Raw genomic sequence first — 25,495 nt, forward strand, 5'->3', positions numbered from 1 at the left:
TTCAAAATTTCGAAGTATGATGGAAACAAGTGAAAATGTAACCATACACTAGCTTATAAATTAGTTTCACTTGTTTAAACGGTTCATAGAATTTCCTATTCTAAGTGCCCAACAGTTTAGAACTATAAGTGCCAAAACTATTATTCAAAAGAACACCACAGCGTTCTCTTAAACAGTCAAGGCTGAGAATAAAAGTGGAAGCAGTTGAAATGTCCATCATAGAACGAGACCGCTGCTTTCAGACTCAACGCGGCGTCGCTTCCATGTCTGTATTCCAGGAAGCACACCTCGTGAGACTCAGCTGAGGAGCAGTGTGCTCACACTCTTAAAACGTCTTATGTGTAAAAAAGAACTCCTTTATTTATGTTTCTACTCTTAAGGAAAATACATCACTTTTGTTCAGTAAAAATTAAATCCTACACAGAAATCTAATTGGACATTTCAGAACTTTCAAAAGATTCCTTCCATCAACACCGCCCTCTGAGGGGGCAGCAGTGGACGCTGATGCTACCTGTCCTATTGAACTACAACTGTTCTCCACTTAAATATGGCCAAAGTCTGTGCAACTCAGCAAAGGTGGGGGCCAAAGGACCCAGAAGAGTGAAGCCCACAAGGAAAAGGCCCCAAACTGGAGAGATGGTGGTGAGCAATCCGCTGTCTGCTTTTCCTTCTAGACCCAAACTATGCTGTGCACTTAATTAGTGGGGGCATTTTTCAGAGTTCATTTTAACCTATTTCCTTAAAAATTCATAACTTTGCTTTGTTTGGGGCCTATCAGCTCCCAAAGTGAGTTCCTACTCATTGTCTCATTGGAGACTGACAGCTAAGGGTGTCAACTGGGGGTGTTACTGTGCTCACTCCATCGACAAGCAGGTTCTGGGCTATGTCAAAGGTCTCTGGGCTAAAACTGTAAAAGGAGGGGCCAGAACTCCCAAAACAACACTTGCCACTGTCGAGAGACTCCACTACAAAGGCTATGATATCACTTCAAACTTTTAGTATTAAAATGCTTCCAGGGATAGAAGAGCACGCTAAAGGAGAAATTAAATTCCAAATGTTGAAATATTTTCATCAGGACAGCTGTGTCAGCAGCACTTCTGCTAGAGATGCCTGCTGGGGACTCGCTTCTTTCCCTGGAACCAGCATCTCACTGGGTAAGTGAGCCAGACTAGGCTTAGAAATCTTGTCTTAAGATATTTTTAGGTCAACAGCCCCCCCCCCTCCCCCCCCCCACCGCCAATAGCATTTTGATGGGAGCTGTTAATGAACTTAAATATGGTTAGATTTTAAAAATTTTAACCTTTTTTTTTCCCCCCAACTGTGCCATGTGGCTTGTAGGACCCTAGTTTCCTGACCAAGGATTGAACCTAGGCCACGACAGTGAAAGCCCTGAATCCTAACCATTGGACTGCCAGGGAATTCCCTACTTATTTTTTTAAAGAATAATTTTAAAAAAAACGTAATTGGAAGAAAAATAACTGCAACATTCCAAATCATTCAGGCCTCTGCATGTACCTTTGAATAAATAAAAAGCCTTGTACTTATCTTCTTTGAAGTGTTAAAACATATGCAATTACTACAAGCAAGTAAGATAAAAATCATCAAAACATCAGACCCAAAAGCTGACACTTAATACCTGAACCTAAAGACAAAGAACAGGCATGAAGTTTCATCTTGGTCACAAAAAGAATTCAGTTGTCAGTTCATGAAATGGAGGCAAGGTAACTGAATATGACCAAGAAATACCACCCGTTTCAAGGCAGGATGCCCTCATGCTATGGATACTTAGAGCCATGGATACCTTGGAGCTTAATTTTCAAGACAAGTCCCCAAACCAGGAAGCCATATTTAGGTAGGGGGGTCAACAACAAAAATTATTTTCATTCTCCTTCTACTTAAGACAAGAGATCTACTCTTTGGCCGTCTCCACATTTCAAGATTAGAACCAAGATTTCTCAAGCATCCCTGTCACTCGCTAAGCCCTGAAAAGGCCACCTCCTGACACGGAGTCATTCATAAACTCAATTCTTTAATGAATCAGCACAAACACAAGTCTTTCCATCAGGCTGTGCAGGTCAATTTAGCTAGGCAAATATTTACAGTCAGACTGGTAAAATACAATGCTTCAACTTTATTAGTATCTTGAAAAAGGCCCATCAACATTTGTTAGAGTTAACTTCAACTTTGACTCTTTCTCATATGGTGACATTATGGCTTAACGAATGTTCCTAATCCAAAGAATGCAGTGCAGCAAGCAGCTTTGAGTTGAAATTCTATACTATACAAGCATGCTTTTAAGTTAAGAGACCCTGGGCCTAACTGAGCGACTGGGAAGAGAGAATCAATGTAACTTCGGCCTATTTCACTGAAACTTCACGAAAGAAATAATGTAACCAAGCTGCAATCAGATGAGCGTGTCTTGCCCTAAGACGACCTTTTTGTCCCGTAATTCAGCAAACTGCTCAGTGCTTACCTATTCTGATAGCTGTAGTAGGCAGCATCTCGAGGAATTGTACACAGCTGCTTCCCATAGCAGCACAGAGTCTGTGGAGAAAACTCATACTGCAAAAACAAAGGAAAAAATATGAAAAAAAATGCATTTACTGTCATGTAATGCTGTGTCTGATATGGAGAACTAGATTTAGCTAGTAAATTAGTTGTTAGTACACTGAGTAGTCTTTTAATGATTCTTGTTATTTTAAAGATATTTTTGGATAAAATGGGACAAAATTAGTGTCTAAGGGACATTTATTACAGATAGATGAATGGACACCAGGGCAGCCAGGAATGCTTGACTCATAAGAACTTCTAGCTTCAGACAACCAACTGTTTTACAAAAGACTAGACTCCATTTGGGTCCTTCTCAATATACAGGTGTGGCCAAAGTACCAAGTCCATCATATCCTCATAACATCCTCTTTGGCTGAATTCAAAAAAAGTTCCAACTGTACCTTGCGTCCACAGCAATACCCAAGGGACTGCATGACGGGGTCAATCTCCTGCTCAAAGACCTCTGCGAGTTTGCTGCAGAACTTGTAGACCCGGGATGTCTTCCGATTGTAAAGCCAGGCGTTGTTGAACATGAGCCAGACGTCGTCTACATACTGCCAGGGCTCCTGGTACTGCCCTGTATCCAGCTTCCGCTTGATGGTGGAAAGGTCCATGGGATTCTTCACAATGTCAAAGTAATCCTGAAAGACAAAAGGCTCTCAGTCTAGCTGATCCCAAACCCCCAGTGTAAGCCTTATCTGGCAGCTTTGCCTTAAAACAGCAGAAAGTACCAGTGTAACCTAACGAGTGACCGAAAAGAGAGCAACTCCTGACCTTCCTCTGGTTTTACTCTACGATGGTAGTTACTAAGTGTGATCATATTACTTCAAAAGCAAATTTAAAGGAAAAAAAAAAAAATGAATTATTTATTAAGAGATGTCCTTCAGTGTCAGATTTTAAAAATAAGATTTTGATCCACTGAATTAAAATGGTGAGCATATTTATCAGACAATATGTTTTTCTAGAGATTTACTCTTGGTCCTAACAAGCAAAATGAAATTTAAGACAAATAAAAATAGTAATAAGACTAAATAGAACCTATTTGGTCACCACGGCCTTTGCAAGAGCACCCAGGGATGCCAAAGTGAGAGGCACATGTGGTTTATAAGGGCCTTGCACCAATTCTTTAAACCCACTCCAGTGGACAAAGTCTTACCCACGAGTAAAGCAAGGCAACAGAGGCTGCATGCCCCAGGCTGTGCTCCCACATCTTCCTGCATCCCCCCACGACCCTGGGGCTTAATGGAGTGGGGTGGGGGAACACACACATTTCAGTTAGTAAGACAAAAGTATATTACTATTTGACAACAAACTAATTTCTTTACATTCAGGGGAAAAAAATCTTACTCTCCTCAATTTAGAGAGATTAAGCAAGTGTCGTGTATGCTCCTGAAGCACACTAGAAAAGCCACAGTGTTTTCATGACATCCACTTACTGGAATTCCCAGGAGCTGGGGATCCACAGGCTGCCGAAAGGGTAAGGACTCTGGATCCTGTCGGTACAGAGCTTCCAGGGTTGACATCAGAGCCTGGCGCAACTCCTCCGGCTTGAAGACTGTGTTAGAAAACACAGGAAACGACACTGTTGACAAGGCACCCAGACTCCTCCTGCAGAGCTTTTCAATGGAAGCTGGGCTGCTTCTGAGAAGGCCCGAGTCACCTTCCTCCTGGCCGTGAGCACTTTCTCAAGCTACCATTCAGGGGTTCTGAGAACAGTCACACTAGCGTTTTTTTTTTTTATTCCACCCCCCCCACACTAGCGTTTTTAAAACTGCATCCACATCATGAGGCAAAACTACCACACTGAGAAGTTTGCTTGCTCAACAAAAGATTTCCAACGCCAAATTCTGTTGGAACAGAAAAAAACTGAAGCTAACTTCCAAATCTGCCTCACTGATCAAATGTGTGGAAACAGAGCCATTTTCACTGGGAACGGGCCTTTTCTCCTCAGAAGAAACTTCTCTGTCCTGGGCAGAAGTAAACTCAGACCACCTGAGACAGATAGTTTTGTTACAACCTCCCAACAAACGTACGTCATAAGCAAGCTACAAAAATACGCATTCTCCTCAAAAGTGCTCTACTGCCCCCTCGCACATGTAGCAATAACCACGTCTCCAAGCTCCAGGCCCACCTACTTCCTACTACACTTGGTGTTGTCACCGACATAGCATAAACACTGGCTGCCATTCATTCACACGAGCCCCTTGTGAACTGCAAGGGTGCGGGAACTGTGAAGGCAGAAGGGGTGTCTCACGACCTTCGCTGGCACACACCCCTGCGCACAGCCCAATCGTCAGAGAGGCAAACACTGCAGACAGGTTCTGATGGCTTAGGTCCTAAGTGATAGGAGGTTTCCACTTTATAGTTTTTCGGATTTTGAAAGTATTTTCTAGAACGGATGCATTGTAAGTTGTAAGTTTATAAATCAGACTAAAATACCGTAAAAATTGCATTGGGTACATCGAAAGAAGCAGGCACTGGCTGGGGAGTTTCTAGAGGGCTTACTGCCACCAGAGCAGGGACCGCCCAGGTGTCCTGATCGGCCTCCTGCGCTGCAGAACACCTGGCGGTCAGTGAGCACCAGGGTCACCCAGTACAGGCATTCCCCTGGAGGCGCAAAGCCCTGGTCCAGGGAGCAGACGTGCCCCATGGAGCTGTGAAACACAGGCAAACCCTGCCCTCAGCTAACCCTTTTTCTTCCAGTCTGCTTTTACAGAGCTTGGTTTTCTTTGAATAACTCTTTATAAGAAAACAATTCTTTAGTTAATCAATAGCTTCTTCATTCTTCTAAATCAGGGGTCGGCAAACCATGACCCACAGGCCAAATCTGGCCAGCTGCCTGCCTTTGTATGGGCCTGGGAACTGAGAATAGTTTTTAAGTTTATTAATGGTTAGGGAAAAAAAGAATAATATTTCATGATACGTGAATTACACAAAATCACTGTTTAGTCTTCCAAAAGAAAGCTTTATCAGAACACAGCCATGCTCATCTGTGCACGTGTGTCTGTGGCTGCCTTCCCCGCACAAGGCAGGCACCGGCAGCTGCCACAGAAACCCAATGACGTACACCGCCTGAAACACGCCCTCCCTGGCAGCCCGGACGGTTTGCTGACGCACTGTCCCAGACCCGCTGGGCTTCTGGAGTTGATCGCTTACAGTGCTTACATGTGTCTCACTCTGGACGACTGTTCATTCATTCACTGAACATTTAAAACCTATGGCAAGGAAAAGTCATTTCTAACTCCTGTCTTTAACCACTACGTTGACATAACAAGACTCCAAATGAGTGGAGGTAGCAGTCAGGAGCTGTACTTGAAACAAGTTCCTGCCACCGACTAGTGCGGTGTCCTATGAGCAAGTCACTCCACCTCTCTGGCTTGAAACCTTCTCCAGACAACCGGAGGGGTCACGTCAGCAGTGTCCACAGCATAGCCCACGGATGACTTGGGGATCCCCATGCTGTCATATGGGGACCGCACCAGCCTGTGCGGCTACCTGAATGGAAATGAATTAATATTAAATAAAGTAAAAAACCCACTTCCTCAGGCACGTCGGTCACATTTCAAGTGCTGAGGAGCCACACACGGCTGGTTCCACCTCAGAGACAGAGGTGGTTACAGAGAGGGCAGACACATGGCATTTCCATCATTGCAGAAAGTTCTAGCACTGTCTGAGGGCTTTTCCAGGGTGTGTGAAATCCAATTCCATGATGCAAAATGATTTTCACGGTAACACTAGGTCATCATTTGCTTTTTGCACTGTGTGTTGACACGCACACAGATGGGGCGAGAGCAACAGGGAATACCATGGACACCAGCATGGCAACGGGACCAGGCCGCAGCTCCAAACGTGACTCAGTGGCCACGCGCTCTTCAGGGCTGTCTTGCATACACAGGTAAAATGCCATCTGCACTTAACAAATGTCCTTGATGAAGGAGCAAAAATCCTTACTTTTATTAAATCTCAGCCCTCGACTACAGCTCTTTTATTCTGCACGACAAACCGGGAAGCTGTCAGAAAGCATTTCTGCTGCAGGCAGTCGCTGTCTTCAGAGAAAGCACTACTCGTTTGAGTGCTGAGCTAAGAGCTGAAGTAACTGCAATTTCTCATGGAACACACAAAACTAGAGAGAATGGCTGACAGACAAGCTATGGTTACTCAGACCCGGGTACACGACAGACATTTTCTCAAAAATGAATAAAGTACACCAGTTACTTCCAGGACAACTGACACAATTTGCTAGCAATGATAAAATTTGGACTTTCATCAAAAAATTAGAATTTTTGAAAAACTTGTATCTGCTACACAAGCTTGACAGCTTGTCAAAGTTTACAAGACTTTTTAAAGCGAGTCACAGTGATATTAATAAATGTGATTTTTAAAAATATTACATAATAAAGTACGCCAACATTTGGAAGACGAGCAAAATTCCCAAATGACCAAAGGATCGTGCTTTAAAAAAAAAAAAAGTCATACAATGGCAAAAAGCCAGTCTGAGTACAAGACAGAAAAATTGTAGAGCACGAGAAATTCAGGGCTATGGATTCAGACGTCACACTGCAACCAGCCTTTAAGAAACTTCTACTTGTTGAATTTTGGTGTAGTATCAAGAAAGAATTATCTACAAGTACCTGAAAAGGCTATTAAATATTAAAATACTCTTGTCTATCAGCTACTTATCTGAGTGGGGCTGGATTTTCTCTGTGTCCTTCAAACAAACAACAGAATACAACAACGAAGGGACAGGTAGATAGGAGAGGCCAGCCATGTTCACTTAATTCCCCGAGAAACAAAGTTGTGAAAAACAATGACACCATTCCAATTATTTTTGTTGTGGAAGTTATTTTTCCAAGAAGTATGTTACTTATGGGTGCCATGAAACAGATTCACTTTTAAGTAAATATTTAAAAAGACACCTAGCAGAGTAGAAGTGATAGATGATCCATACAAACAATAACTTCTCTGGGATGGTCAATTTTTAGGAGTGTAAAGAGGTCTGAGACTACAAGCCTGAGGCTTGCTGTCCTCTGTGATCCCCAGGGTCCCAGGACAGCAGGACTGTACAGCATCAGCCTCTCTGAGTTTTTCTGCCATCATTCCTAAACGCATCACCTGCACCCCTGAACCACTGAGCCTCGTCTCATGTTTCTGTCACCTGACGATTTTCTGACACTGTTTCCTCCTCCCTACTTTGGACACGTCTTAGATGGATTCTATCTGCCCTCCACCATGAGCCTGGCTCAGCCTGCTTACTCAGAACTCCAGCATCTTCCCTTCTCTGCTGCCCTCCTCCCACTGCACTGGTCACTGGTTCTATGCTCCCAGCCCCCGACTCTGGACTCAGTTCCATCTGCACCAGCAGAAACCTACAAACTTAATGGCCCACGTGCTGCCATGGTGGTAACTCCCCAACATCAAGCTCCTGTCACCTTATCAATGGAGCCCATCAGTGAGTGTCCACAGCATGCCACGTAAAGCCAGCACCACCTTGGAGAGGCCGGGTGTGGGCCGCCCCTCAGGGCCCTAGCACAGACCCTGTGGGCCGATGCCCTGGAGTCCCGCTGTCACCATTTCTAAAACTGGGGGAATGGCCAGTAAGGGCAACAGGAAGGGACGGAATTCTTCTTTTGCTTTAGCTTTACATCCACATAATGCACTCATAACATGATGGAAAAGCAGCGCCACGTAAATTCCCGAGAACATGACCTACTTTTCTTGCGAGGCTGCGAAGGGGACGTGGACTGAGAGGCTGTCCCATTGGTGCTGCCCTCTTCTTCCTCTTTAGCTTCGACCTTCACTTCAGTTTTCTTTTCATCCACTTCCATTGGTTCTGACTTCTGCTCTGTTGGGTCTGTTTCTTCTTTAACTTGAGAAGATCCTTGTAAGTCCTCCTCCATCATCTTGAGAAAAAGAGAGTCACAGACACAGATACATGACTATGAGAGACCTTTGTTATCACCCAGCCTTATCGGAAGGCCCTTAAAGTCTCTATAGGCTTGTTAAAACCTCCCCTAGTCCGAGCTGCATCGATCACAATCTCTCTCCCAAAAGGAAAGGTCGAATGCCTGGAAGTCGCTTTAATACAGTGCCAGTGTATTATAGTCTTAAAAACACACATTGCATATACCATTACCTCTTCAGTAGTTTTACATATATTTCTAGTTTGGAACAAGAATTTCCTCAAAAACTGTGGGAAGGATGGAAAGTCCAACTGCTCAGAGGCCTGGCAGAGGAAGCCCACGAGAGCAGCAGAAAGCGCGGAGGGAGGCAGTGGGGAGCTGGGGGCACTCTGCGAACTGGAGCGGCTGTGACCCGCCTGACGCCATGCCTGCGCTCCCACCCAGACTGCTCTGCTGCCACATGGTGCTGGCGAAGCTCCTCATTTTTCAATAAAAGTCAGAAGTCTAGAGTATTATTTGTAATTTCCCATTTTAAAAATACTGTGTGGGCCAAACAAAATACATTTATAGGCTGGGTTCAGCCCACGGTCTGCCAGTTTTCAACTTCTGCCACAGGTTAATTAGTAAAAGAACACACCGCCTGAGCAGCCTGCCTCTGGAGAATTATAAATGAATGAGGAACAGCAATGAAAAGTTGTTGGATGATTTAAACATTTAAAATATAAGCCAGTGCCCTTCACTTCTGGCAAAATAAAAATAAACCCATACCTAATATCTAAAAATAAACAACCCATCTGTTTCTAATCTCTTCCGCACTTGAACCATAACTGAGTGGGGTAGTGAAACGCGACGCAGGGACACGCACGGCGGACCCTGGCGCCTCCCCCGGGCGCCCCGTGGCGCCTCTGTGTGCAGCACATCCACCCACGTCCAGGAAAGGCACCTACCGCAGCCCCAGGCTCTCCCTTGGGCTCCCCAGCATCGGGCTCTGTGTCCTCGGTCTTGATCTCGGCCTTCATCTCCAGCAGTGGCACCTCGGGGCCTGGCTGCTGGGAGTTGGTTTCGGCGCTGGCCACTGAGGATGGAGTGGGGACCCTGTTATCAATGCTGGCTGCTGTCTGGGAAAGCTGTGGGGAAACCAAAATCACTTATCTTTGTAAACAACACAGATGATCTTAAACCCTGCTGCTCACCCAACAGAGATCCATGTTAATCTTTCTCAATACTAACCTAACAGGCACCCCTATTTGAGAGAACTGAAGAATATAAGAGTTAAAGGAAGAGTTCCAGAGAAGTCAACATCAGGCAGAAACACAACTGACTTCTTGCCAACAATGCAGAGATGCAAAAGCAAAAGCTTTCTACACTGTGATAGAAAATTATCTTCTGGGAATTTTCTACATAAGTCAGAGAACCTATTTTAAATTCAATTCTTTCCAACAACGATACTAATGGTTTTGGTAAAAGGATGAATAATAAATATGCGTATATACACTGTCAGAAGGGGAATAAAGTACCTATATGGACTTCCCTGGTGGCTCAGACAGTAAAGCGTCTATCTACAATGCAGGAGTGAAGTGAAGTGAAAGTCGCTCAGTCGTGTCCGACTCTTTGCGATCCCACGAACTATACAGTCCATGGAATTCTCCAGGCCAGAATACTGGAGTGGGTAACCTTTCTGTCTCCAGGGGATCTTCCCAACCCAGGGATTGAACCCAGGTCTCCAGCATTGCAGGTGGATTCTTTACCAGCTGAACACAAAGGAAGCTCCAGGTTCAATCCCTGGGTTGGGAAGATCTCCTGGAGAAGGAAACAGCAACCCACTCCAGTGTTCTTGCCTGGAAAATCCCATGGACGGAGGCGCCTCGTAGGCTACAGTCCATGTGGTCGCAAAGAGTTGGACACGACTGAGCGACTTCACTTCACGGAACAAAAGTGTATAACTAGCCTGTTAACTGCAGGAACAGTGGTGGAGGAGTAAACAAACATTAAGAGATGAAATCTCAAAAAAAGCTCTCAAGTTTTCAAAGATTTACCTGATAAGAGTTTTAAGTAAACAAACAAAAACGTAACATTACAAAGGGATCTTACTCAGAGATAACATAAAATAAAAAACAATAAGAACACTCCCTATGGAGAAATAAAAAGTGTCATCTTGGGATTAATTTTGACATTTTATAAATAAACATCCTCAGCCCCCACAAATAAAGTTAATGCATTTCAGGGGGAAGGAAGTTTTTAAGTTAGGTTGGTAAGAAAACAGATACCAATGGGGAGGGAGGAGGGAGGAGGGTTCAGGATGGGGAACACATGTATACATGTGGCGGATTCATTTTGATATTTGGCAAAACTAATACAATTATGTAAAGTTTAAAAATAAAATAAAATTAAAAAAAAAAATCAAAAAAAAAAAAAAGAAAACAGATACCATGGCTCTGTGAGAAACAGTAGCCTCGGGCCCCTGGGGTGGGTGGGGATGGCCCCATGCGGGGGAGCCCGGGCTGGGTGCCACCCGCAAAGCGCGGGACCGGGACACAGGATATGCTGTGACCCTGCCACTGCCACCTCCCCGGAGGAGTGGGGAGATCTGAGCCACAGAAGTGCTAACCTGGATGTGCCATTTTGTCATGAAAAAGAAAAAGCTTCCAGCTGGAAAACAAGGCTGACGAGCAAGGTCAAAGTATGTACAATTAAAAACCTGACTTGTTTACCAAACCCTCAAGACAACTAAATCTCAGAGATGACCACCTGTGACAGGTGACGCTCCTATGGATAGTTCAAATATTCTACAGAGGACCCATGTACGAACTCTTTCAGTTGCTGATTTCCATAAGCTGGTTTAACTGGGAAGATAATCACAAGTCATGTCCTGCCAAACCTGGCCTCCAGAGCCCATTCTGGAACGAACACACAGCCCATTACAGCTCCGTCAGGCTGCAGACACACACGCTGTGCAGCCGCACCAAGACCTGTGGTGCTTCATGACCAACTGTTCAGGGACAAGTTCCCATCTGCAACTCTGTGGGCAGACGGCCGCAGGCCGAGGGGCTCACCGGGGTGCCAGGGGGCTGCGTGTGCACGGGTGTCGGCTGCTGCTGCGATGACTGCGGGGTGGCCACGGATGGAGGCTGCGCTGGGGTCTGAGGCTGCGGGGTCACCTGGGCCTGGGCGGCTGCCTGGACCGTAGGAGTACTCTGCGTCTGGCTGGCGCTGGGCACGGAGCCGGGAGTCGGGGTGGGAGTCTGCCCGGAAGACGACGCGGGAGTTGACGGCTGGGTAGGCGCAGCTGGCTGGGGGGGCGTCACCCCGGGAGCTGCTGGGTGCTGCAGAGACGGCATGCCGGCGGCCGTGGAGGCGGGAGGCGGGGTCTGATGCAGCGGCGGCTGTGTCACTGGTGGGCAAGGCAGCTGGCTGGCCTGGGGCCCAAGCATGTTCAGGGGGTTGGGAAGAGCGGCCCCTGGCACCTGCCCCTGACAGGCAGAAGGAAAAGAGCGAGTTAAAACTGGTCTCCCCTCCGTCTGACAATGTGGCAGCAGACATAAAGAATTAAATATAGGAGAACCTGACACGGTTTCTGGATGAGGTCTGCTGACTATACGGGAACGTTCCGCTTGTAACATGTCACTGACCTGCACGCTTATAGTAACCTGTTTTTGCAGTAATCAAGCTTTGATTTATGTAAGTGTAGAAATCTCTGGCTTAAACACACACACATACACTCCAGTTACTAGCTCATGTTCCATAATATCCACCAACAGCTAAGACCACTGGAAAAGGTATTTGTCTTTTTTAAAAAAAATGAGTTACTCAAACAGTGAAATGTTTCAGTATGGTAGTTCTCAACTAGGAATATGCTTCAAAATTACCTGTGGGCCAACTAAAAAGCTATTCTGAATCTAGAGCAAGAATCTGCCAAGCACACAGGGCCCAAAGCCAAACCCAGCTAGCTGCTGGTCTCTGTCAATAAAGCTTTATTGGCCAGCAGCCTCTCCATTCACTCACGTGTGAATACACATGTCTATGACTGCCTCTGTGTCACAACAGTGGAGCAGAACAGTTCCCTCACGGTCCACCAAGCTGAAAATATCTACAGGACAAACCTGTCGACCCCTTTGCTAGAGAAATAAAATTTATGCAAATTAAGAATTAATTAATAGGCATCAGGCTTCCTGGTGGCCTAGTGGTTAAGAATCCAACTGCCAGTGCAGAGGGCACAGGTTCTATCCATGGTCGGGGACGGGTCCACGTGTCGTGGGGCAACTAGGCCTGCGCGCCACAACTACTGGAGCCCTCATGCCTGGAGGCCATGCTCCGCCAGAGCAGCCGGCCCAGGGAGAAGCCTGGGCACCGCGCCGACAGTCACGTCTGCTCACTGCAACCAGAGAAAGCCTGCACGCAGCAAGGAAGGCTCGGCACAGCCAAACGTAAATCGTAACAAATAAAACGTTTAAAAAACAATTAATTAATAAGTATTTACTTAGTGAATCTAGTGTAGTCACTGCCTCTTATTCAATGTTATTCATGTTAAGTTAAATAATGAATTTGATTTCTCAGGGGAACAGTTGGTCTGTTTTAAATACGTGTACATTTGTACACAGCAGCAATCTAATGTACTCTAACAATTAACAGAAGTCGGGGAAAGGCAGTGAAATGAGTGGAAAATAGTCCCCACCAGCATTACATTGAATGAATAAAAACACATTCAACAAGAAGGGAACTACTCAAATGGCCCAGTTAGCTGCACTTCACCTGGGCAGTTTACACCAACAAGTGCCAAATCATTAAGCGTGAACTCAAGGGATCTTTCCTCACTCCTTCTTCAAAAACCAGTGTCTCTCAGGATCACATGTGAAGCTTAGAATTTAAAATATACAAACAAAAATTAAGAAAATGACAGCTAAAACGATGGACAGTACCTGTGGAACGCCAGCCTGCGCCGCCGGCTGCCCCATGCCCACGCTGCTCACACTCAGCGCCCCGCTGGACGACGGGAACTGGCTCTGTGGGAGGAACTGGCTCTGCGCAGGCGCCTGGGCCATCATGCTGTTGGCGTGCGCGCCCATCATGTTCGGAGGCTGAGGCATTCGGGACGGAGAAATGGCCATCTACAAGACAACATGTACCACTGCGTTCAGAGGGATGCAGGGCCCGTGTCTCCAAGGTGAACCGAAAGAGGAATCCTCAACTCCCCCCGTCACAGGAGGGGACCCCCCACGCACTAAGACCTCCTGGCTCCCAGGCATTCTGCACACTTTTTCATGCAGGTCTCTAATGAGCCAGCTCCACACAAGTCCTCTGAACAGAAATCAACAGCATGCCATAGTGTAAAATTCAAATACGCCTTGTAGGAGTTCTCGGACTCGTTTAGAAAGCAGCCTCAGGAGAGGACGCTCAGAGAGCCAGTGGACACTGACACTTTTCCTCTCATTCTGTCACACATCCCCAGAACTCCCGTCTTCTCACAAAGTCACAGGTGCCAAGGAATCTCTTATTTCAGTAAAAATAAGTAAAGGTCAAATAATCCTTGTAGTAATAAGGACCAGAGAGAGAGATGGAGTTCCAAAGCACAACACAATCCAAAGGAACAAGCGCCACAGGATTCCCAACCTCCAAGCTCCCGTGGGGAGAACTGTCCTGTTGCAGCAAGGCCGTCTCAGCACAGCTGAGGGGAGGACAAGCACTTACCCCTGGAACGGAGCCCATGCTGTTCATCGGGACAGAGTGGTTCATGGGGGATGCCGCACGTGGTCCCATGGGCGCTTGTGGCAACTGTACGTTCCCCAAGGATATTGGGTTAAATGAATTCATCCCTGTAAACGTACCCACAACAGTTCATTAGGAAAAGCACCCATAGGAAAACAGAATGACAATTTGCCAAAGAAACTTGAAGCCAAATAAGACAGAACACACACACTACATATACAACTGAAAGGAAATCAGTCAATCAGAAAAGATGGCTAAGCAACAGATTGCTCACATCCAGGAAAAACGGCACCACTGTGGTGGTGGTGAGGTGGTAGGTGGGGGGCAGGCAGGGCAGTGTGAGGAGAGGAAGGTGGCGCGTCAGGGAAGCTGCGAGCAGCTGAAGCCAAGGCAGCACTCGGCGCCAAAGCATCTGAGGGTCCGAGTGACAGAGCAGACGGGGTTGGGTGGGGCGGTGGGAAGGAGCACCCACCATGCATGGAGGAGGTCTGCTGAGGCCAGGGCACCCCTCTGAGCCAACCCCTCAAAGCCTTCTGGACCACCTGACTCCCAGCAGGAAGCCTGCTCCCATCACCCCAGGCCCCCCAGCTCTTTGGCTGGGCTTACATTTATTGTTAGAATCTGGGATAAGACTCAAAACATGGCTTTAATTTTGCAAGGACATTAAGCATTTAGAAAGTGCCCAAGGGTTGGCAGTTCTCAACTTCAGCCTCCTCTCTGCCGACTGGAAAGATCTCACTTTCATGGCTGCCTTGGCCTTCCCAAGGGTGCCACACCACGAATGACACCTCTCACCAGCCGCTACACTACTCCAGGCCACGGAGCCTCTCTCTCTGTAATTTCCCACAATTCTCCGTGAACTCTGAGCTCAATGTAAATGCTGCTTCAGTAAGTCTCAGGACTTGGCCCAGTCCTGTGGCCGTGAACAGAATCCTGAGGCACTGCCTTAACTGTGGAGCAGGAGAGGGCATCAAAGAGCACCAGTCCCCTCAGAATCAGCGAGAAATGTCCCCCTGAGTAACCAGGACTTTCCAGGAAGCATATAGAACAAAGCGCCCTGCTCTTCTGGAGGGTTTTATTGACAAGAGGAGATTTTACTGAGCATGCGAAAAAGATGCATGAAGAAGCGGCACTGTAACAAGTTCCTCTCCACAGACCTGGACGTGCCGGTGACAGGGGCATGCAAGCGCTTCCTTCAAAGGCTCCTCCTTCCACACTCTGCTCAACAGCCCCCTTCTCAGATCCCGAAGCAGCAGACTCGTCCACCCTGTCCCTGATACAGCACCCTGTCTCTCCAAAGGCTCAACTTCTCTGCCTTCTTGCTTTCTTTCACTCTTCACATCTGGTCCATCTGAACAAGTCCCTAAAAAGTTTCCTCCACAGTATCATCAGCAGCTCTACCAGGTCTGGTGTATGCAAGACGATCACCACAGCTGTTAGAACGACCACTCTCTCCCTGAACTACTCCACACACTGGACACTGGATAATGTCGCCATCTCATTTCACAACCAGCAGAAACATCCTACTGTTCAGGTCTCAACCTGCTAAGAGCTGTAAAAGCTCTGAAATGACCCTCACCCCCAAACTCAAATGACTGCTTCAACCACGACCAAAGACTCTCAACTTGAGAAAGAACCTCCGGAAGCTGCTCAGACCAGCTGCCAGGAGCCCAGCCCCATGAGGACTGCTGAGCACAGACCTTCCTCGGCGAGCCTGGTAGGCATGGCGCCTGTGCTCGTTAGCCCAGAGAAGCCTCACCCATCCCTCCCACCCCCCAATCAGGGTGCTCGGGCTTCAGGACAGGCCTGATGCCCTACTTTCAAGTGCTCAGAAATGTTTCTTTCCCCCTCCTACAATGCTTTTTTTTTTTTGAGACTCTTCCAAGGGAAATGTTTTCTCTTGTCCATCAAAAAAAAAGTGAACTCCTACTTCTGATCTCCTTGGAGAGCTTTGCTGTGATCTCCAAACTTCCAAATGCAACAGATGTTCACACTACCTGTGGACATGCACTATGCTCATCAGTAGTGATGCGGGGGTGGGGGGGGGGAGGTAGCAATTAGAAAAGAAAAACTGAAGGAAAAATGGAGAGAAAGAAATACACAGGGAAGAAGACAAACCAATTAACTTTGTGCTGCAGAATGTTAAGCCAAAATATGATTTACAACAACAGTTAAATACCTTGAGAAACCTGCATACGATTCACTGGCAGAGGCATGGGCCCATCTACAATGGCAGAAAAAAAAAGGAGGTTACTTAAAATAATCCTTTAAAGAGAAGAGCAGATCCAAAAGTGCTGTGCACTCTGATGCCAGCACACCCTTTACAGGGCCTTCTGTGAGACTCAACATCTAAACACAGGCCACCGCAGAACACAGCCACGACCATGTGCTTTCAGAGCAACAGGTTCCCTGGGACTGTAATTCTGTGTGCTGAGAAATACACACCAAACGCAGAAAGACACATGAAGGAACAGACCAGGGGCGGGACATGCAGTCCTTACTTGGAGGTCTCACAGGCTGCGCCTGGGGTATTCCAGGGGGCTGAGTCCCGGGGGCTGGTAAGGCTGGCTGGTTACCCAAGATGCCTTGTTTGTGTAAACGCGATCTCCGCTTTTCTTCTAGCTCTTTTTGAATCTTGTAGATTTTCTCTGCTAGTAAGTGATAGTATTCATCCTAAAAAGCAGCAACATTCAATACTAGTTATTTGCAAACAAACAACTGATCTGGTTTTGTAGGTTCTAACAAACTAATGAACTTTTAAATTAAAATTATGTACACTGGCACGGGTAAAGTATTCAGCACTTCTAACTCATAAACCAAAGCCCAGGGATGCTATGGGACTTAACAGTCAGGGGGTACTAAGTCCTCATGACAGTTCGTTCCACAGCTGAACCCCTTCTTGCATACCCACTGACACAGGTGACAACACAGTACAAGAACACTCCACTATAAAGCACACCCACAGATTAGAAAACCTTCATACACCTCACTTACCACTGTAGTGGGAACACTTGAAGATTCTGCAGTTACCAACCGAGAGGTGTGCAGGGAGGACCTCAAGTCTTAACTGGGACATCTCCCTGGTCAGTGTCCTCAGGCGAGGAGACCAGCAGGCTGATGGAAGCCGCCCCCGCTCCCCCCACATCCAGACCTGCAGCCACAGGTCGCCTGGGTGCCGTGCGGCTGGAATGCGAATGCGGACCCACCCTGCTGTTGGCAGACTCGTACATGTCCCCTTCCACTTTCTTAGCGTAGGCCACCAGGTTCTCCATGCGGCGATCCTTCAGGGCTGCAGGATCAGGTGTCGGGAAAATGGCTTGGACACTGAAAGGACAGCACGTACTCTCAACCTACTTTTAGTACAATGTCAACATCCTGCCATTTCACATGAGACACGGGAAGAGAAGAAACCGCTGTCTACCTTTGGGCACAATACACTGCTGAGAGACCCCCAATCTCTTGCCTAGTTCATATGCAGTCTCTCTTTGGAGACAATATTGATCTGTCAATTTCTCCACAAGTCAAACACAACATTTTGCTATTAACAATAAGTGCTTGACCAACTCAAGAATAATATGATTTTGAATTCCTAATCTTTAAACTACTAAGTACAAAAATTTTTGATTAAAATAATGGAGAAAAAAAGAAAACTCCATCGGAATCGAGTTGATTAACGGCACCTTAATTTAACTTAAATTGCTGGAGAAATCAACCATGAATTTCCCATGTTAATTGTATGATGGTATTGTGAAGCCATCTGTATTTACTAGGCCCAAATTCCTGCAATTCTCAGGGCTCCCCACAACTATAACCTTGAGCCATAAAATAAGACAAGCTTCTGAGTGAGTCCCAGCTCCCCGTGCACTGAGAGCTTAGAAAACAGGCCTGCCCCTGTGACATGGGTCAAAGTTCATATTCTTCTCCAGGATCCACTGGGCACTCAGAATCTGGGATCCTCTGGCCTCCCTAAACAAGCATGTGACCCCCTTCAGTTGCAAGGGTATGATCACCTAGGGCCCCAAAAAACACCTGGGCGTTAAATCAGACACCTAGCAAACTGCAAAACTGTCACATTGCCATCAGTCACAAAGTGCTCCCATCACATGTGAGTAACAGGCGAGGGGGCCACGTACAGTTTATGCACTAGATGGCTCCGCAGGTCCTGAGTGACGTGTTCGTGCCAGCTTTTCCGAACGCCGGTGCTGGAAGGAGGTGCTGCTGCAGGTATAGTGCTAAGGGTGCCAATGTTTCCAGAGTTTGAGCCGTCATTCATCAGGGGGCTGAGGGGAGAGGAAGAACAGGTCAGCCAACTGGAAAAGTGACTCACATGCCATTCACCCAACTAAGGGTCTTCAACCATATGTGACTTTAAACTCTGCTATCTGTTAGAAAGAAAGAAAGAGGGAGGGGAGGGAGAGGGACAGAGAAGGGAGGGAGGGAAACAGCCCTACACTTTAGAAAGAATTGAGAGTTCTATGTAGTTCCCAGCCCACTTTAACATGTGACTGTCACTCAGATAGGAGCCAAATGAAACAAAGGTCTTACTTTGTAGCCCCAAGGGAAGTTGGAAGAGCTGATTCTGAAATCAAGTTTGATGGCTGCTGATCTGTTGTTATTCCTCCTGCTGGAATGTTCATTGGGTTATTTCCTGAAAGACAAAAAAAAAAGCAATCAACCAACTCCTAAATTATACACCTCAAAGTCCTAATAACAGATAAATAACAAGTCACATATAAATAAATGATTCTTATGAAAATTATTCTTATGACTCATAATAATAAATGCTATGGCAGGAACTCTGGGAGTTATATTTTCAATAATGGTGGTCAAATTGTATAAATTCAACTGCTTCCCATCGCACTTGAAAACCAAAGAGCGTTTCTACAGAGGCTGGCTGGCAGCATGAATGCTTGGCGGCTGCAGAAAAAAATCAGAAATGATCCATCTGCAGCTTCGGTTTTGATTCTGGCTTCATTCCCGTCACATACACTTCATCATCTTTTTGTTTTGCATATCAGAAGATAAAAATCATAGAAATTAACTTCAGGTGAAGAAGACAAAAGGTCAATTTGCCTACAGTATTTGTTCTAAAGTAAGAGAAAGGTGAGACACAGGTTAATTGTCTTGTCCCAGATTATACCACCAACAGAAGTGGTGTCAGACTGGAAGGGACACTTCAAGACTCCAACCAAGTCTTCTAGCCAGCAGGAGTCAGAGATGCATTAGGGCAACTATTTCCCAACACGCAACAGATGAAGTATCTTTAAGGTGAAAATACTTTATTAGGAAAAGAACAAAACCAGCACAACAACCCTGTTCTGAGATCCCTGTTAGCCAGTCCGGATTCAGACTGGTCGGCTCCAGTCACAAGTAGTCCACAACCAAGAAATGCTAGGAGCTGCAGAGTCAAGGCAAGTGGTACTGCCCTAATTCCAACCTGAGATTTTGCATCCTGAGCCATGTGAAATGCCCTTTATGAAAACTATCCAGACACAGCGACAAAAATGTTGGTTCATTTGCAAATGTGATTCATCTTACAAGCCTGTAACATCTTCAGTGTACCTGACATTTTAGCCTTTTCCTGGAATTTTTTTAATTTAATCATTTAAAAGATACCATTCACCATAATATATATGTATTTGAATTTTATTATATATATATATTTAAATTTAAAATTTGAATTTAAAGTAAAAACAGTAGCTGAAAACAGCCCCGGGCTGCAGAAGGCTCGTCATTCCCGACACTGCATTTGCACAAGGAAGTTCTCGAGAGTCCTTTCACCTACCCAGGGGGTTGAGACTCCTCATCTGCTGGTGAGTTTGAGGCTGTGCTGGTTGCTGGCCAGGAACCTGAGGCTGCAGCTGCGTCTGGGGCTGGTTCAGGTAGGGGAGTCCAAGAGCAGCATACGCTCGTTGCATGGAGCTGGGGTCTATCGGATTTGGGTTACTTAAAGAAGTGGCATTCTGTTGGCCTGTGCCAACAGAACCAATGGTGTTTTGAATTCCACTAGCTGGAGACCCCAGGATGGCTATAAAAACAAACAGACAAACACAAGAGATAAGTAAAAGAAAAAAGTCCACAAGTGAGTTAAAAACTACTGAAAAACAAGTAAAATTTTATCAGAAGACCACCTATGTATGTCATGAAGCACTAGAACCCCGCTACCAAGAAAGGAACTGTGCAGACAGAAGGAGCCCATTCTATTAATCTCATCTGCACAGCGGCACCTGAAGAACAAAAATCTGAAGAGAATTCAAGCTTCTGTGTTAGAAAACAACGGACCAGAAAATCAGCGATCACGCAATCAAGGTCAGCGTGTATTAAATCTAGAGCCTCATAAGAAGTCAGTTCGGGGGAAACAGCAAACATGGGAAAACACACATCTTTGGGGGTCATCAGCCACCACTGAGGCGAGCTAAGAAGCCCCTCCTGCTGCTGCTCCTCAGGGTCCCTCACTGCTCACCACACAGGCACAGAGGAGGAGGAGGAGGAGCAGAAGAGACGCCTAGTTGGTCAGTTCTGTTACTTATTAACCTAATTAATTTCTTAATTACTAAAGGTATCAAGTAACAGTAACTTAATTAAGATCTCTGACACAATCTTCCAAAAAACAAAACTGCATTTCCTTGAACCCCTGACGTACAGTGACCAGACAACACCACGCCTTTCTCTGCTCTGAGTTTCCTACGTGGGAGGGCACCATGCTAAGCTCTCTGCTATGTGAAGCTGTTCAAGAAATACGGTGCCTGACTGAGGAAAATCTGTAGCAACATAAAGAGCCCCATTGCCAAGGGCTTCAAAGTTAACAGAGAAGACCCAAATACCCATCTGTCCGTCTGTCTGTCCATCTGTCCAAATGTCTTAATTGATGCAGAAGTTCTGCATCATACCATTGATTCTTATTTGTAAGAGTTCCGTTCTTTCCAACTTCCCCAAACTTTGAGTCATGTCATCAACAGCAGCTTATAAAATTGATACTATAACTGATCTTTGAGACATAAAACACTATCACAAAATTTTTCTTTAAAATTCAGACCATTAATGTAATAATAATATCCTCATATCACCATCAGCACAATTATAACATAAACAACTCAAACACTTATCTGAGTAACTTAATGAAACCAAAATGTGTTAAAAAAAAAAAAAAGCCCTTGATAATTACATATTCTATACTTTTTAACTTTTCTAATAAGAATATTCAGATCTCAAACTCATTAACGCTCATTAGACACAATTATACACACCAAGCACCTTATTATTATAAATGAAAAGCAATTCCCAAAGTACATTTTATGACAAGTATGTAGCTCTGAAATAAGTCGTGTATAATACTTTTAAAGGTATTTTTCCTAATAGTTAATACTCCATGAAACTTTAAACACATGCCATTGTACTACTGAAACTGACATGCTGACTTGTCTAAAAGAAGTACAATAGAAAAAGGAAAGTGACAATGTTAAGATGATTTATTTTTCTATTACTTTGCGGTGTAAGCAGGAACAGACCGAGACCTACATTGACATGCATACTGATCAACTGTGGAGAGATAGGAATTTAAAGAAACAAGGTGTACAAGGCTTTGAGGTTTTGGGTGAAGATGCAATAGCAGTGCCTTAACAACGATTTCTTTCTACTAAAATCCACTCGTGTCCACACTTCCCCAAATGCCATCCTTTTACCCCAAATTCCCCATCCTAGGAGGAGTGCCACTCCCAAGCTCAAGGCCACTTATGGGCTACTTACGGACTTCCTCTTCTCATGGAAGCTGCTGACTTGGTCAGTGTATTTTTTTTGTGTGTTAAAAGCATTTATGTCCTAAATGCACACATTACTGTTTTTTTTTTTACTTTAAAAGAAAACATACCTATCTATCTGAAGACAAGCATTTGGTACTTGACATTTCTAACTAATTTAGAGACAAGGAAAACAACATACAAACAAGTAAAAAGGTCTCTGACATACAGGCACGGCCCAATCTGAGTACAAACACTGCTATGAGATAACATCTACGCTTCAGGGACAAGGAACGCAGGCACTTCCTATGGGGGAGATGGGTGGAAGGGGAGTTACCTGGTGAAAGCCACCACAAACTCTAAGTCCTACAAGCTGAAGATGCTTCCGTTCTCCGTGAACACCCTGCTGGTGTCCTGGCAGCAGCTGGCCTTCCCCGAACCCCCCACTTTGCCCCGTGGCCGTCGGGCCTCTGCTCCTCTCCAGACATCTGCGACTCCTGCCTGAACTTGCTCCCTCCCTCACTTGCAAGCACAGACTCCAGGACAGACAAAGACAACAGGATAGAAGTGAGCAGTGTGCGCTCATGGAGCTCGGGGTCTGCTGGGAGAGCAACATCTCTATCTAATAATGAAAGGCTGCAGCCCTGGATCCTGTATCAGAGACAGCGGTCTCTGATCAAGACCATCTCTTCTTCCCTGCACGTTCCCTGCAGCGGGACCTGCACGTGCCTCACAGGACTCTCCTCACACCAGGGTGCTCGCCTCAAGCTGCAGCAGTGGAGCGGGCGCCCTCCCAGTACCGCAGCGCTGAGGGCTCTGAGGCTGAGCAAAAACGTGAGGAGTGCTAAAACAGCAACGCTCCATGTATCTGGTGTCACTGAGAATACAGCCTGCTGCATGAATCAATTTTACACATTATTGATACTCACCTCTTTGTTTATTTTGGCCGTGCTGCGTGGCTTAGGGGATCTTAGTCCCAGGCCCTCCCAGTGAAAAGTGCGGAGTCCTAAGCACTTGATCGCAGGGAACTCCCAATGTTTACCTCTCTAGATACCAACAGTTCTTGTTCTTTTTACCATTTTTACATCTTGTTTCCTTTCTCAGAGCTTAAGGCTACGTTTCACACACAATCAATCTTTGTAATATCCCGCCACAGTGTCTCAGTGCATCTCAGCACAGCGTGGCCCCTCTCCCCGAACATCAGTCAGCACTCCTGCTGCCAGTACGTCTCCAGAGTGTTCCTGCTCCCCTTCTGCCGCAGCTACTAAGGACAGAAGAGGGCCGGGTTTCACAGCTGGCTCTGTCCAGGACTCACGCCTCCGTGAGCACAGAGACTGGCCCATGGGCAGGCTCCACATACACTAGCCATTGCTGCTGTGCAACACGCGGCTCACCTCAAGTTCCAGCCCCCAACTGGTCTCAATAAAACTGTGCTCAATTTGGAAAGCCAACAAAAATGGACACACTGAATTCCAAAACTTTGTCAGGTTGGTGGGGGACACCATGAGGCAGGCAAAGCAGCCACTACTTGGTCATCACCTGGATTTCCACCAAGAGAGTCAAGCTCGAGTCTGCTCAGACCTGTGGACGTCTCTGCAGAGCTGCTCCCACAGCACAGGGCGTCCCAGGCCCGTGTACCAGAGCAGAGGGACACCCGAGCCGAGGGCCAGGCCCCCCATCACAGCCACCACCAAGCAAGAAGGCGCACCCTGCAGCAGGTGTCCTCAGAAGCCAAAGAGCTCAGAACTGGCAACCTGGCGCCGCCCAGAAGAGCGAGGTCAAAGCTCCTCCAATGAAGGCTATCACCGGGGGCTGTCTGGTACTTGAGCCACAGGCGGCCTCGCCACCCCCTCCCCCGCCCCCGCTGCAGGCTGTCACAGAGGCACTGGTGGTCTCTGGAGAGCCTGCAGGTGAAGCAGGTGCCCAGCCTGCGAGTGCCTGTGGAGCACCAAGTAGGCATCTGGAGGGCATGTTTTAAGCAGGACTCAACACCGTGAAGGCAGGCAACTCAAACAATCAGAGGGGCCTCAAGCTGGATCACCAGAGAAGGCAATGGCAACCCATTCCAATATTCCTGCCTGGTAAATCCCAGGGACGGAGGAGCCTGGTAGGCTGCAGCCCATGGGGTCACTACGAGTTGGACACGACTAAGGGACTTCACTTTCACTTTTCACTTTCACGCATTGGAGAAGCAAATGGCAACCCACTCCAGCGTTCTTGCCTGGAGAATCCCAGGGACGGGGGAGCCTGGGGGGCTGCCGTCTATGGGGTCGCACAGAGTCGGAGACGACTGAAGTGACTTAGTAGCAGCAGCAAAGCTGGATCACAGAGCAGGGCCAAGTAGTGAGTGGCAGGCCAGCAGAGGTATTCAAGCCAGGGGTCTGGGGAGGCTGACTGAGCCCCAGCGGAGGCCCAGGCAGCCACAGGCAGTGGGCAGGCTGGGGCAGCCCTGGGCTGATCCCGCAGCACCCATTCTGTCAGTCCTTTTGCTCTTGAGCTAGGAAACCTGTGGCTGCCCAGAGCAGCACGTGCACTGTCTCAAGAGCTCCAGGACCGACGCTCTGCCCTGCGAGGCATCCAGAGCGGCAAACACATGGAATTTGTTAAGATGCAGTCAAATAACACAAGAGGCCTGGGGGAAGGTCCAAGTCTCTGTGTTTCTCACAAGCAACAAGGGGTGCGCCTGCAGCTGGGCTGAGGACCATACGCGGAGCAGCAAAACCTCCCTGAGGAGGCAACATGAATTCAGACAGGGAGTCCAGTCTGTGCCGCCACAGCCTGCCCACTGCCACCCTGCACAGGTCTGGGAGCCAGGTGCCAAGACTGACGCTAGATACACACCCTGCAACGTCCTCATTAGTCAATAAAACCTGACGATCTCTATAAGAGATGGATAATGCAAGATCAGTGACTGGACAATAACTCGTGGGAAAAATTACACGAAGTTCCCTCCACACAGGCCACAGCAGTCTGGGTTTCCTTTCAGCGGCCCCTGGGTAGGCTCCACAGGTGGCCTGGGCAGGCTCTCTCAGTAGAGACATCAATGGGAGGAGTTAGAGAAGCAGGGTGTGTGCAGCAGGCCTGGCGAGCATCTGTGGGAAAACCTGCCTGGACAGCACAGCCTCGGTGGACACAGGTGGGTCTCAGATGATCCCTGGGGGTCCTGAACACCCACTTACAAACCTCATTTGCATAGGAATCTCTGAGTCCAATCAGAGGTGTCCCCTTGCAGGCATGTCAGCCTTGCTGTCTAGAAAGTTCTTCCCTTGTCACTTAATTGAAGCTGGGCTTTGCCCAGCCCCACCTCCCACGCACACTGACCCTCCCTGCCAGGACTGCCGACACCACTGGCTCTACCTCACTCCTCTGACTGACACCACTGTTGCCTCATTTTTTATTTCTGGCTGCACCCCACAGCATGAGGGATCTTACTGTGCCCTCATGAACCATGTGCCTCATGAACCTCACGTGCCCTCTGAACCATGGATCAAACCTGCACCCCTTACAGTCGAAGTGCAGGGTCTTCACCACTGGACCAGCAAGAAGTCCCAGATCGATGCCATTGTCACATCATTTTTAACGTACAGCTGACCCTTAAACAAGACA

The 25,495-nt window shown here is 46.9% G+C and overlaps 1 protein-coding gene across 2 annotated transcripts in view; it reads right to left on the reverse strand.

Annotated features, from left to right (window-relative positions):
• The window catches only part of CREBBP (CREB binding protein), a 118,745-nt gene that overhangs the window by 20,018 nt on the left and 73,232 nt on the right, over positions 1–25,495 (reverse strand). For both annotated transcript variants that reach the window (XM_055561577.1, XM_055561578.1), the window contains exons 6-19: positions 19,939–20,181; positions 18,699–18,801; positions 18,287–18,433; positions 17,360–17,477; positions 16,655–16,826; positions 16,333–16,377; positions 14,136–14,260; positions 13,367–13,555; positions 11,504–11,920; positions 9,398–9,577; positions 8,261–8,450; positions 3,987–4,105; positions 2,952–3,191; positions 2,474–2,562 (exon numbers count right to left, since the gene is read on the reverse strand). In XM_055561577.1, coding sequence (XP_055417552.1) covers positions 2,474–2,562; positions 2,952–3,191; positions 3,987–4,105; positions 8,261–8,450; positions 9,398–9,577; positions 11,504–11,920; positions 13,367–13,555; positions 14,136–14,260; positions 16,333–16,377; positions 16,655–16,826; positions 17,360–17,477; positions 18,287–18,433; positions 18,699–18,801; positions 19,939–20,181 — 2,377 coding nt within the window. The remainder of the gene's footprint in view (positions 1–2,473; positions 2,563–2,951; positions 3,192–3,986; positions 4,106–8,260; positions 8,451–9,397; positions 9,578–11,503; positions 11,921–13,366; positions 13,556–14,135; positions 14,261–16,332; positions 16,378–16,654; positions 16,827–17,359; positions 17,478–18,286; positions 18,434–18,698; positions 18,802–19,938; positions 20,182–25,495) is intronic.

The sequence above is a fragment of the Bubalus kerabau genome, chromosome 23, assembly GCF_029407905.1.
Source record: "Bubalus kerabau isolate K-KA32 ecotype Philippines breed swamp buffalo chromosome 23, PCC_UOA_SB_1v2, whole genome shotgun sequence".
NCBI lineage: Eukaryota > Metazoa > Chordata > Mammalia > Artiodactyla > Bovidae > Bubalus > Bubalus kerabau.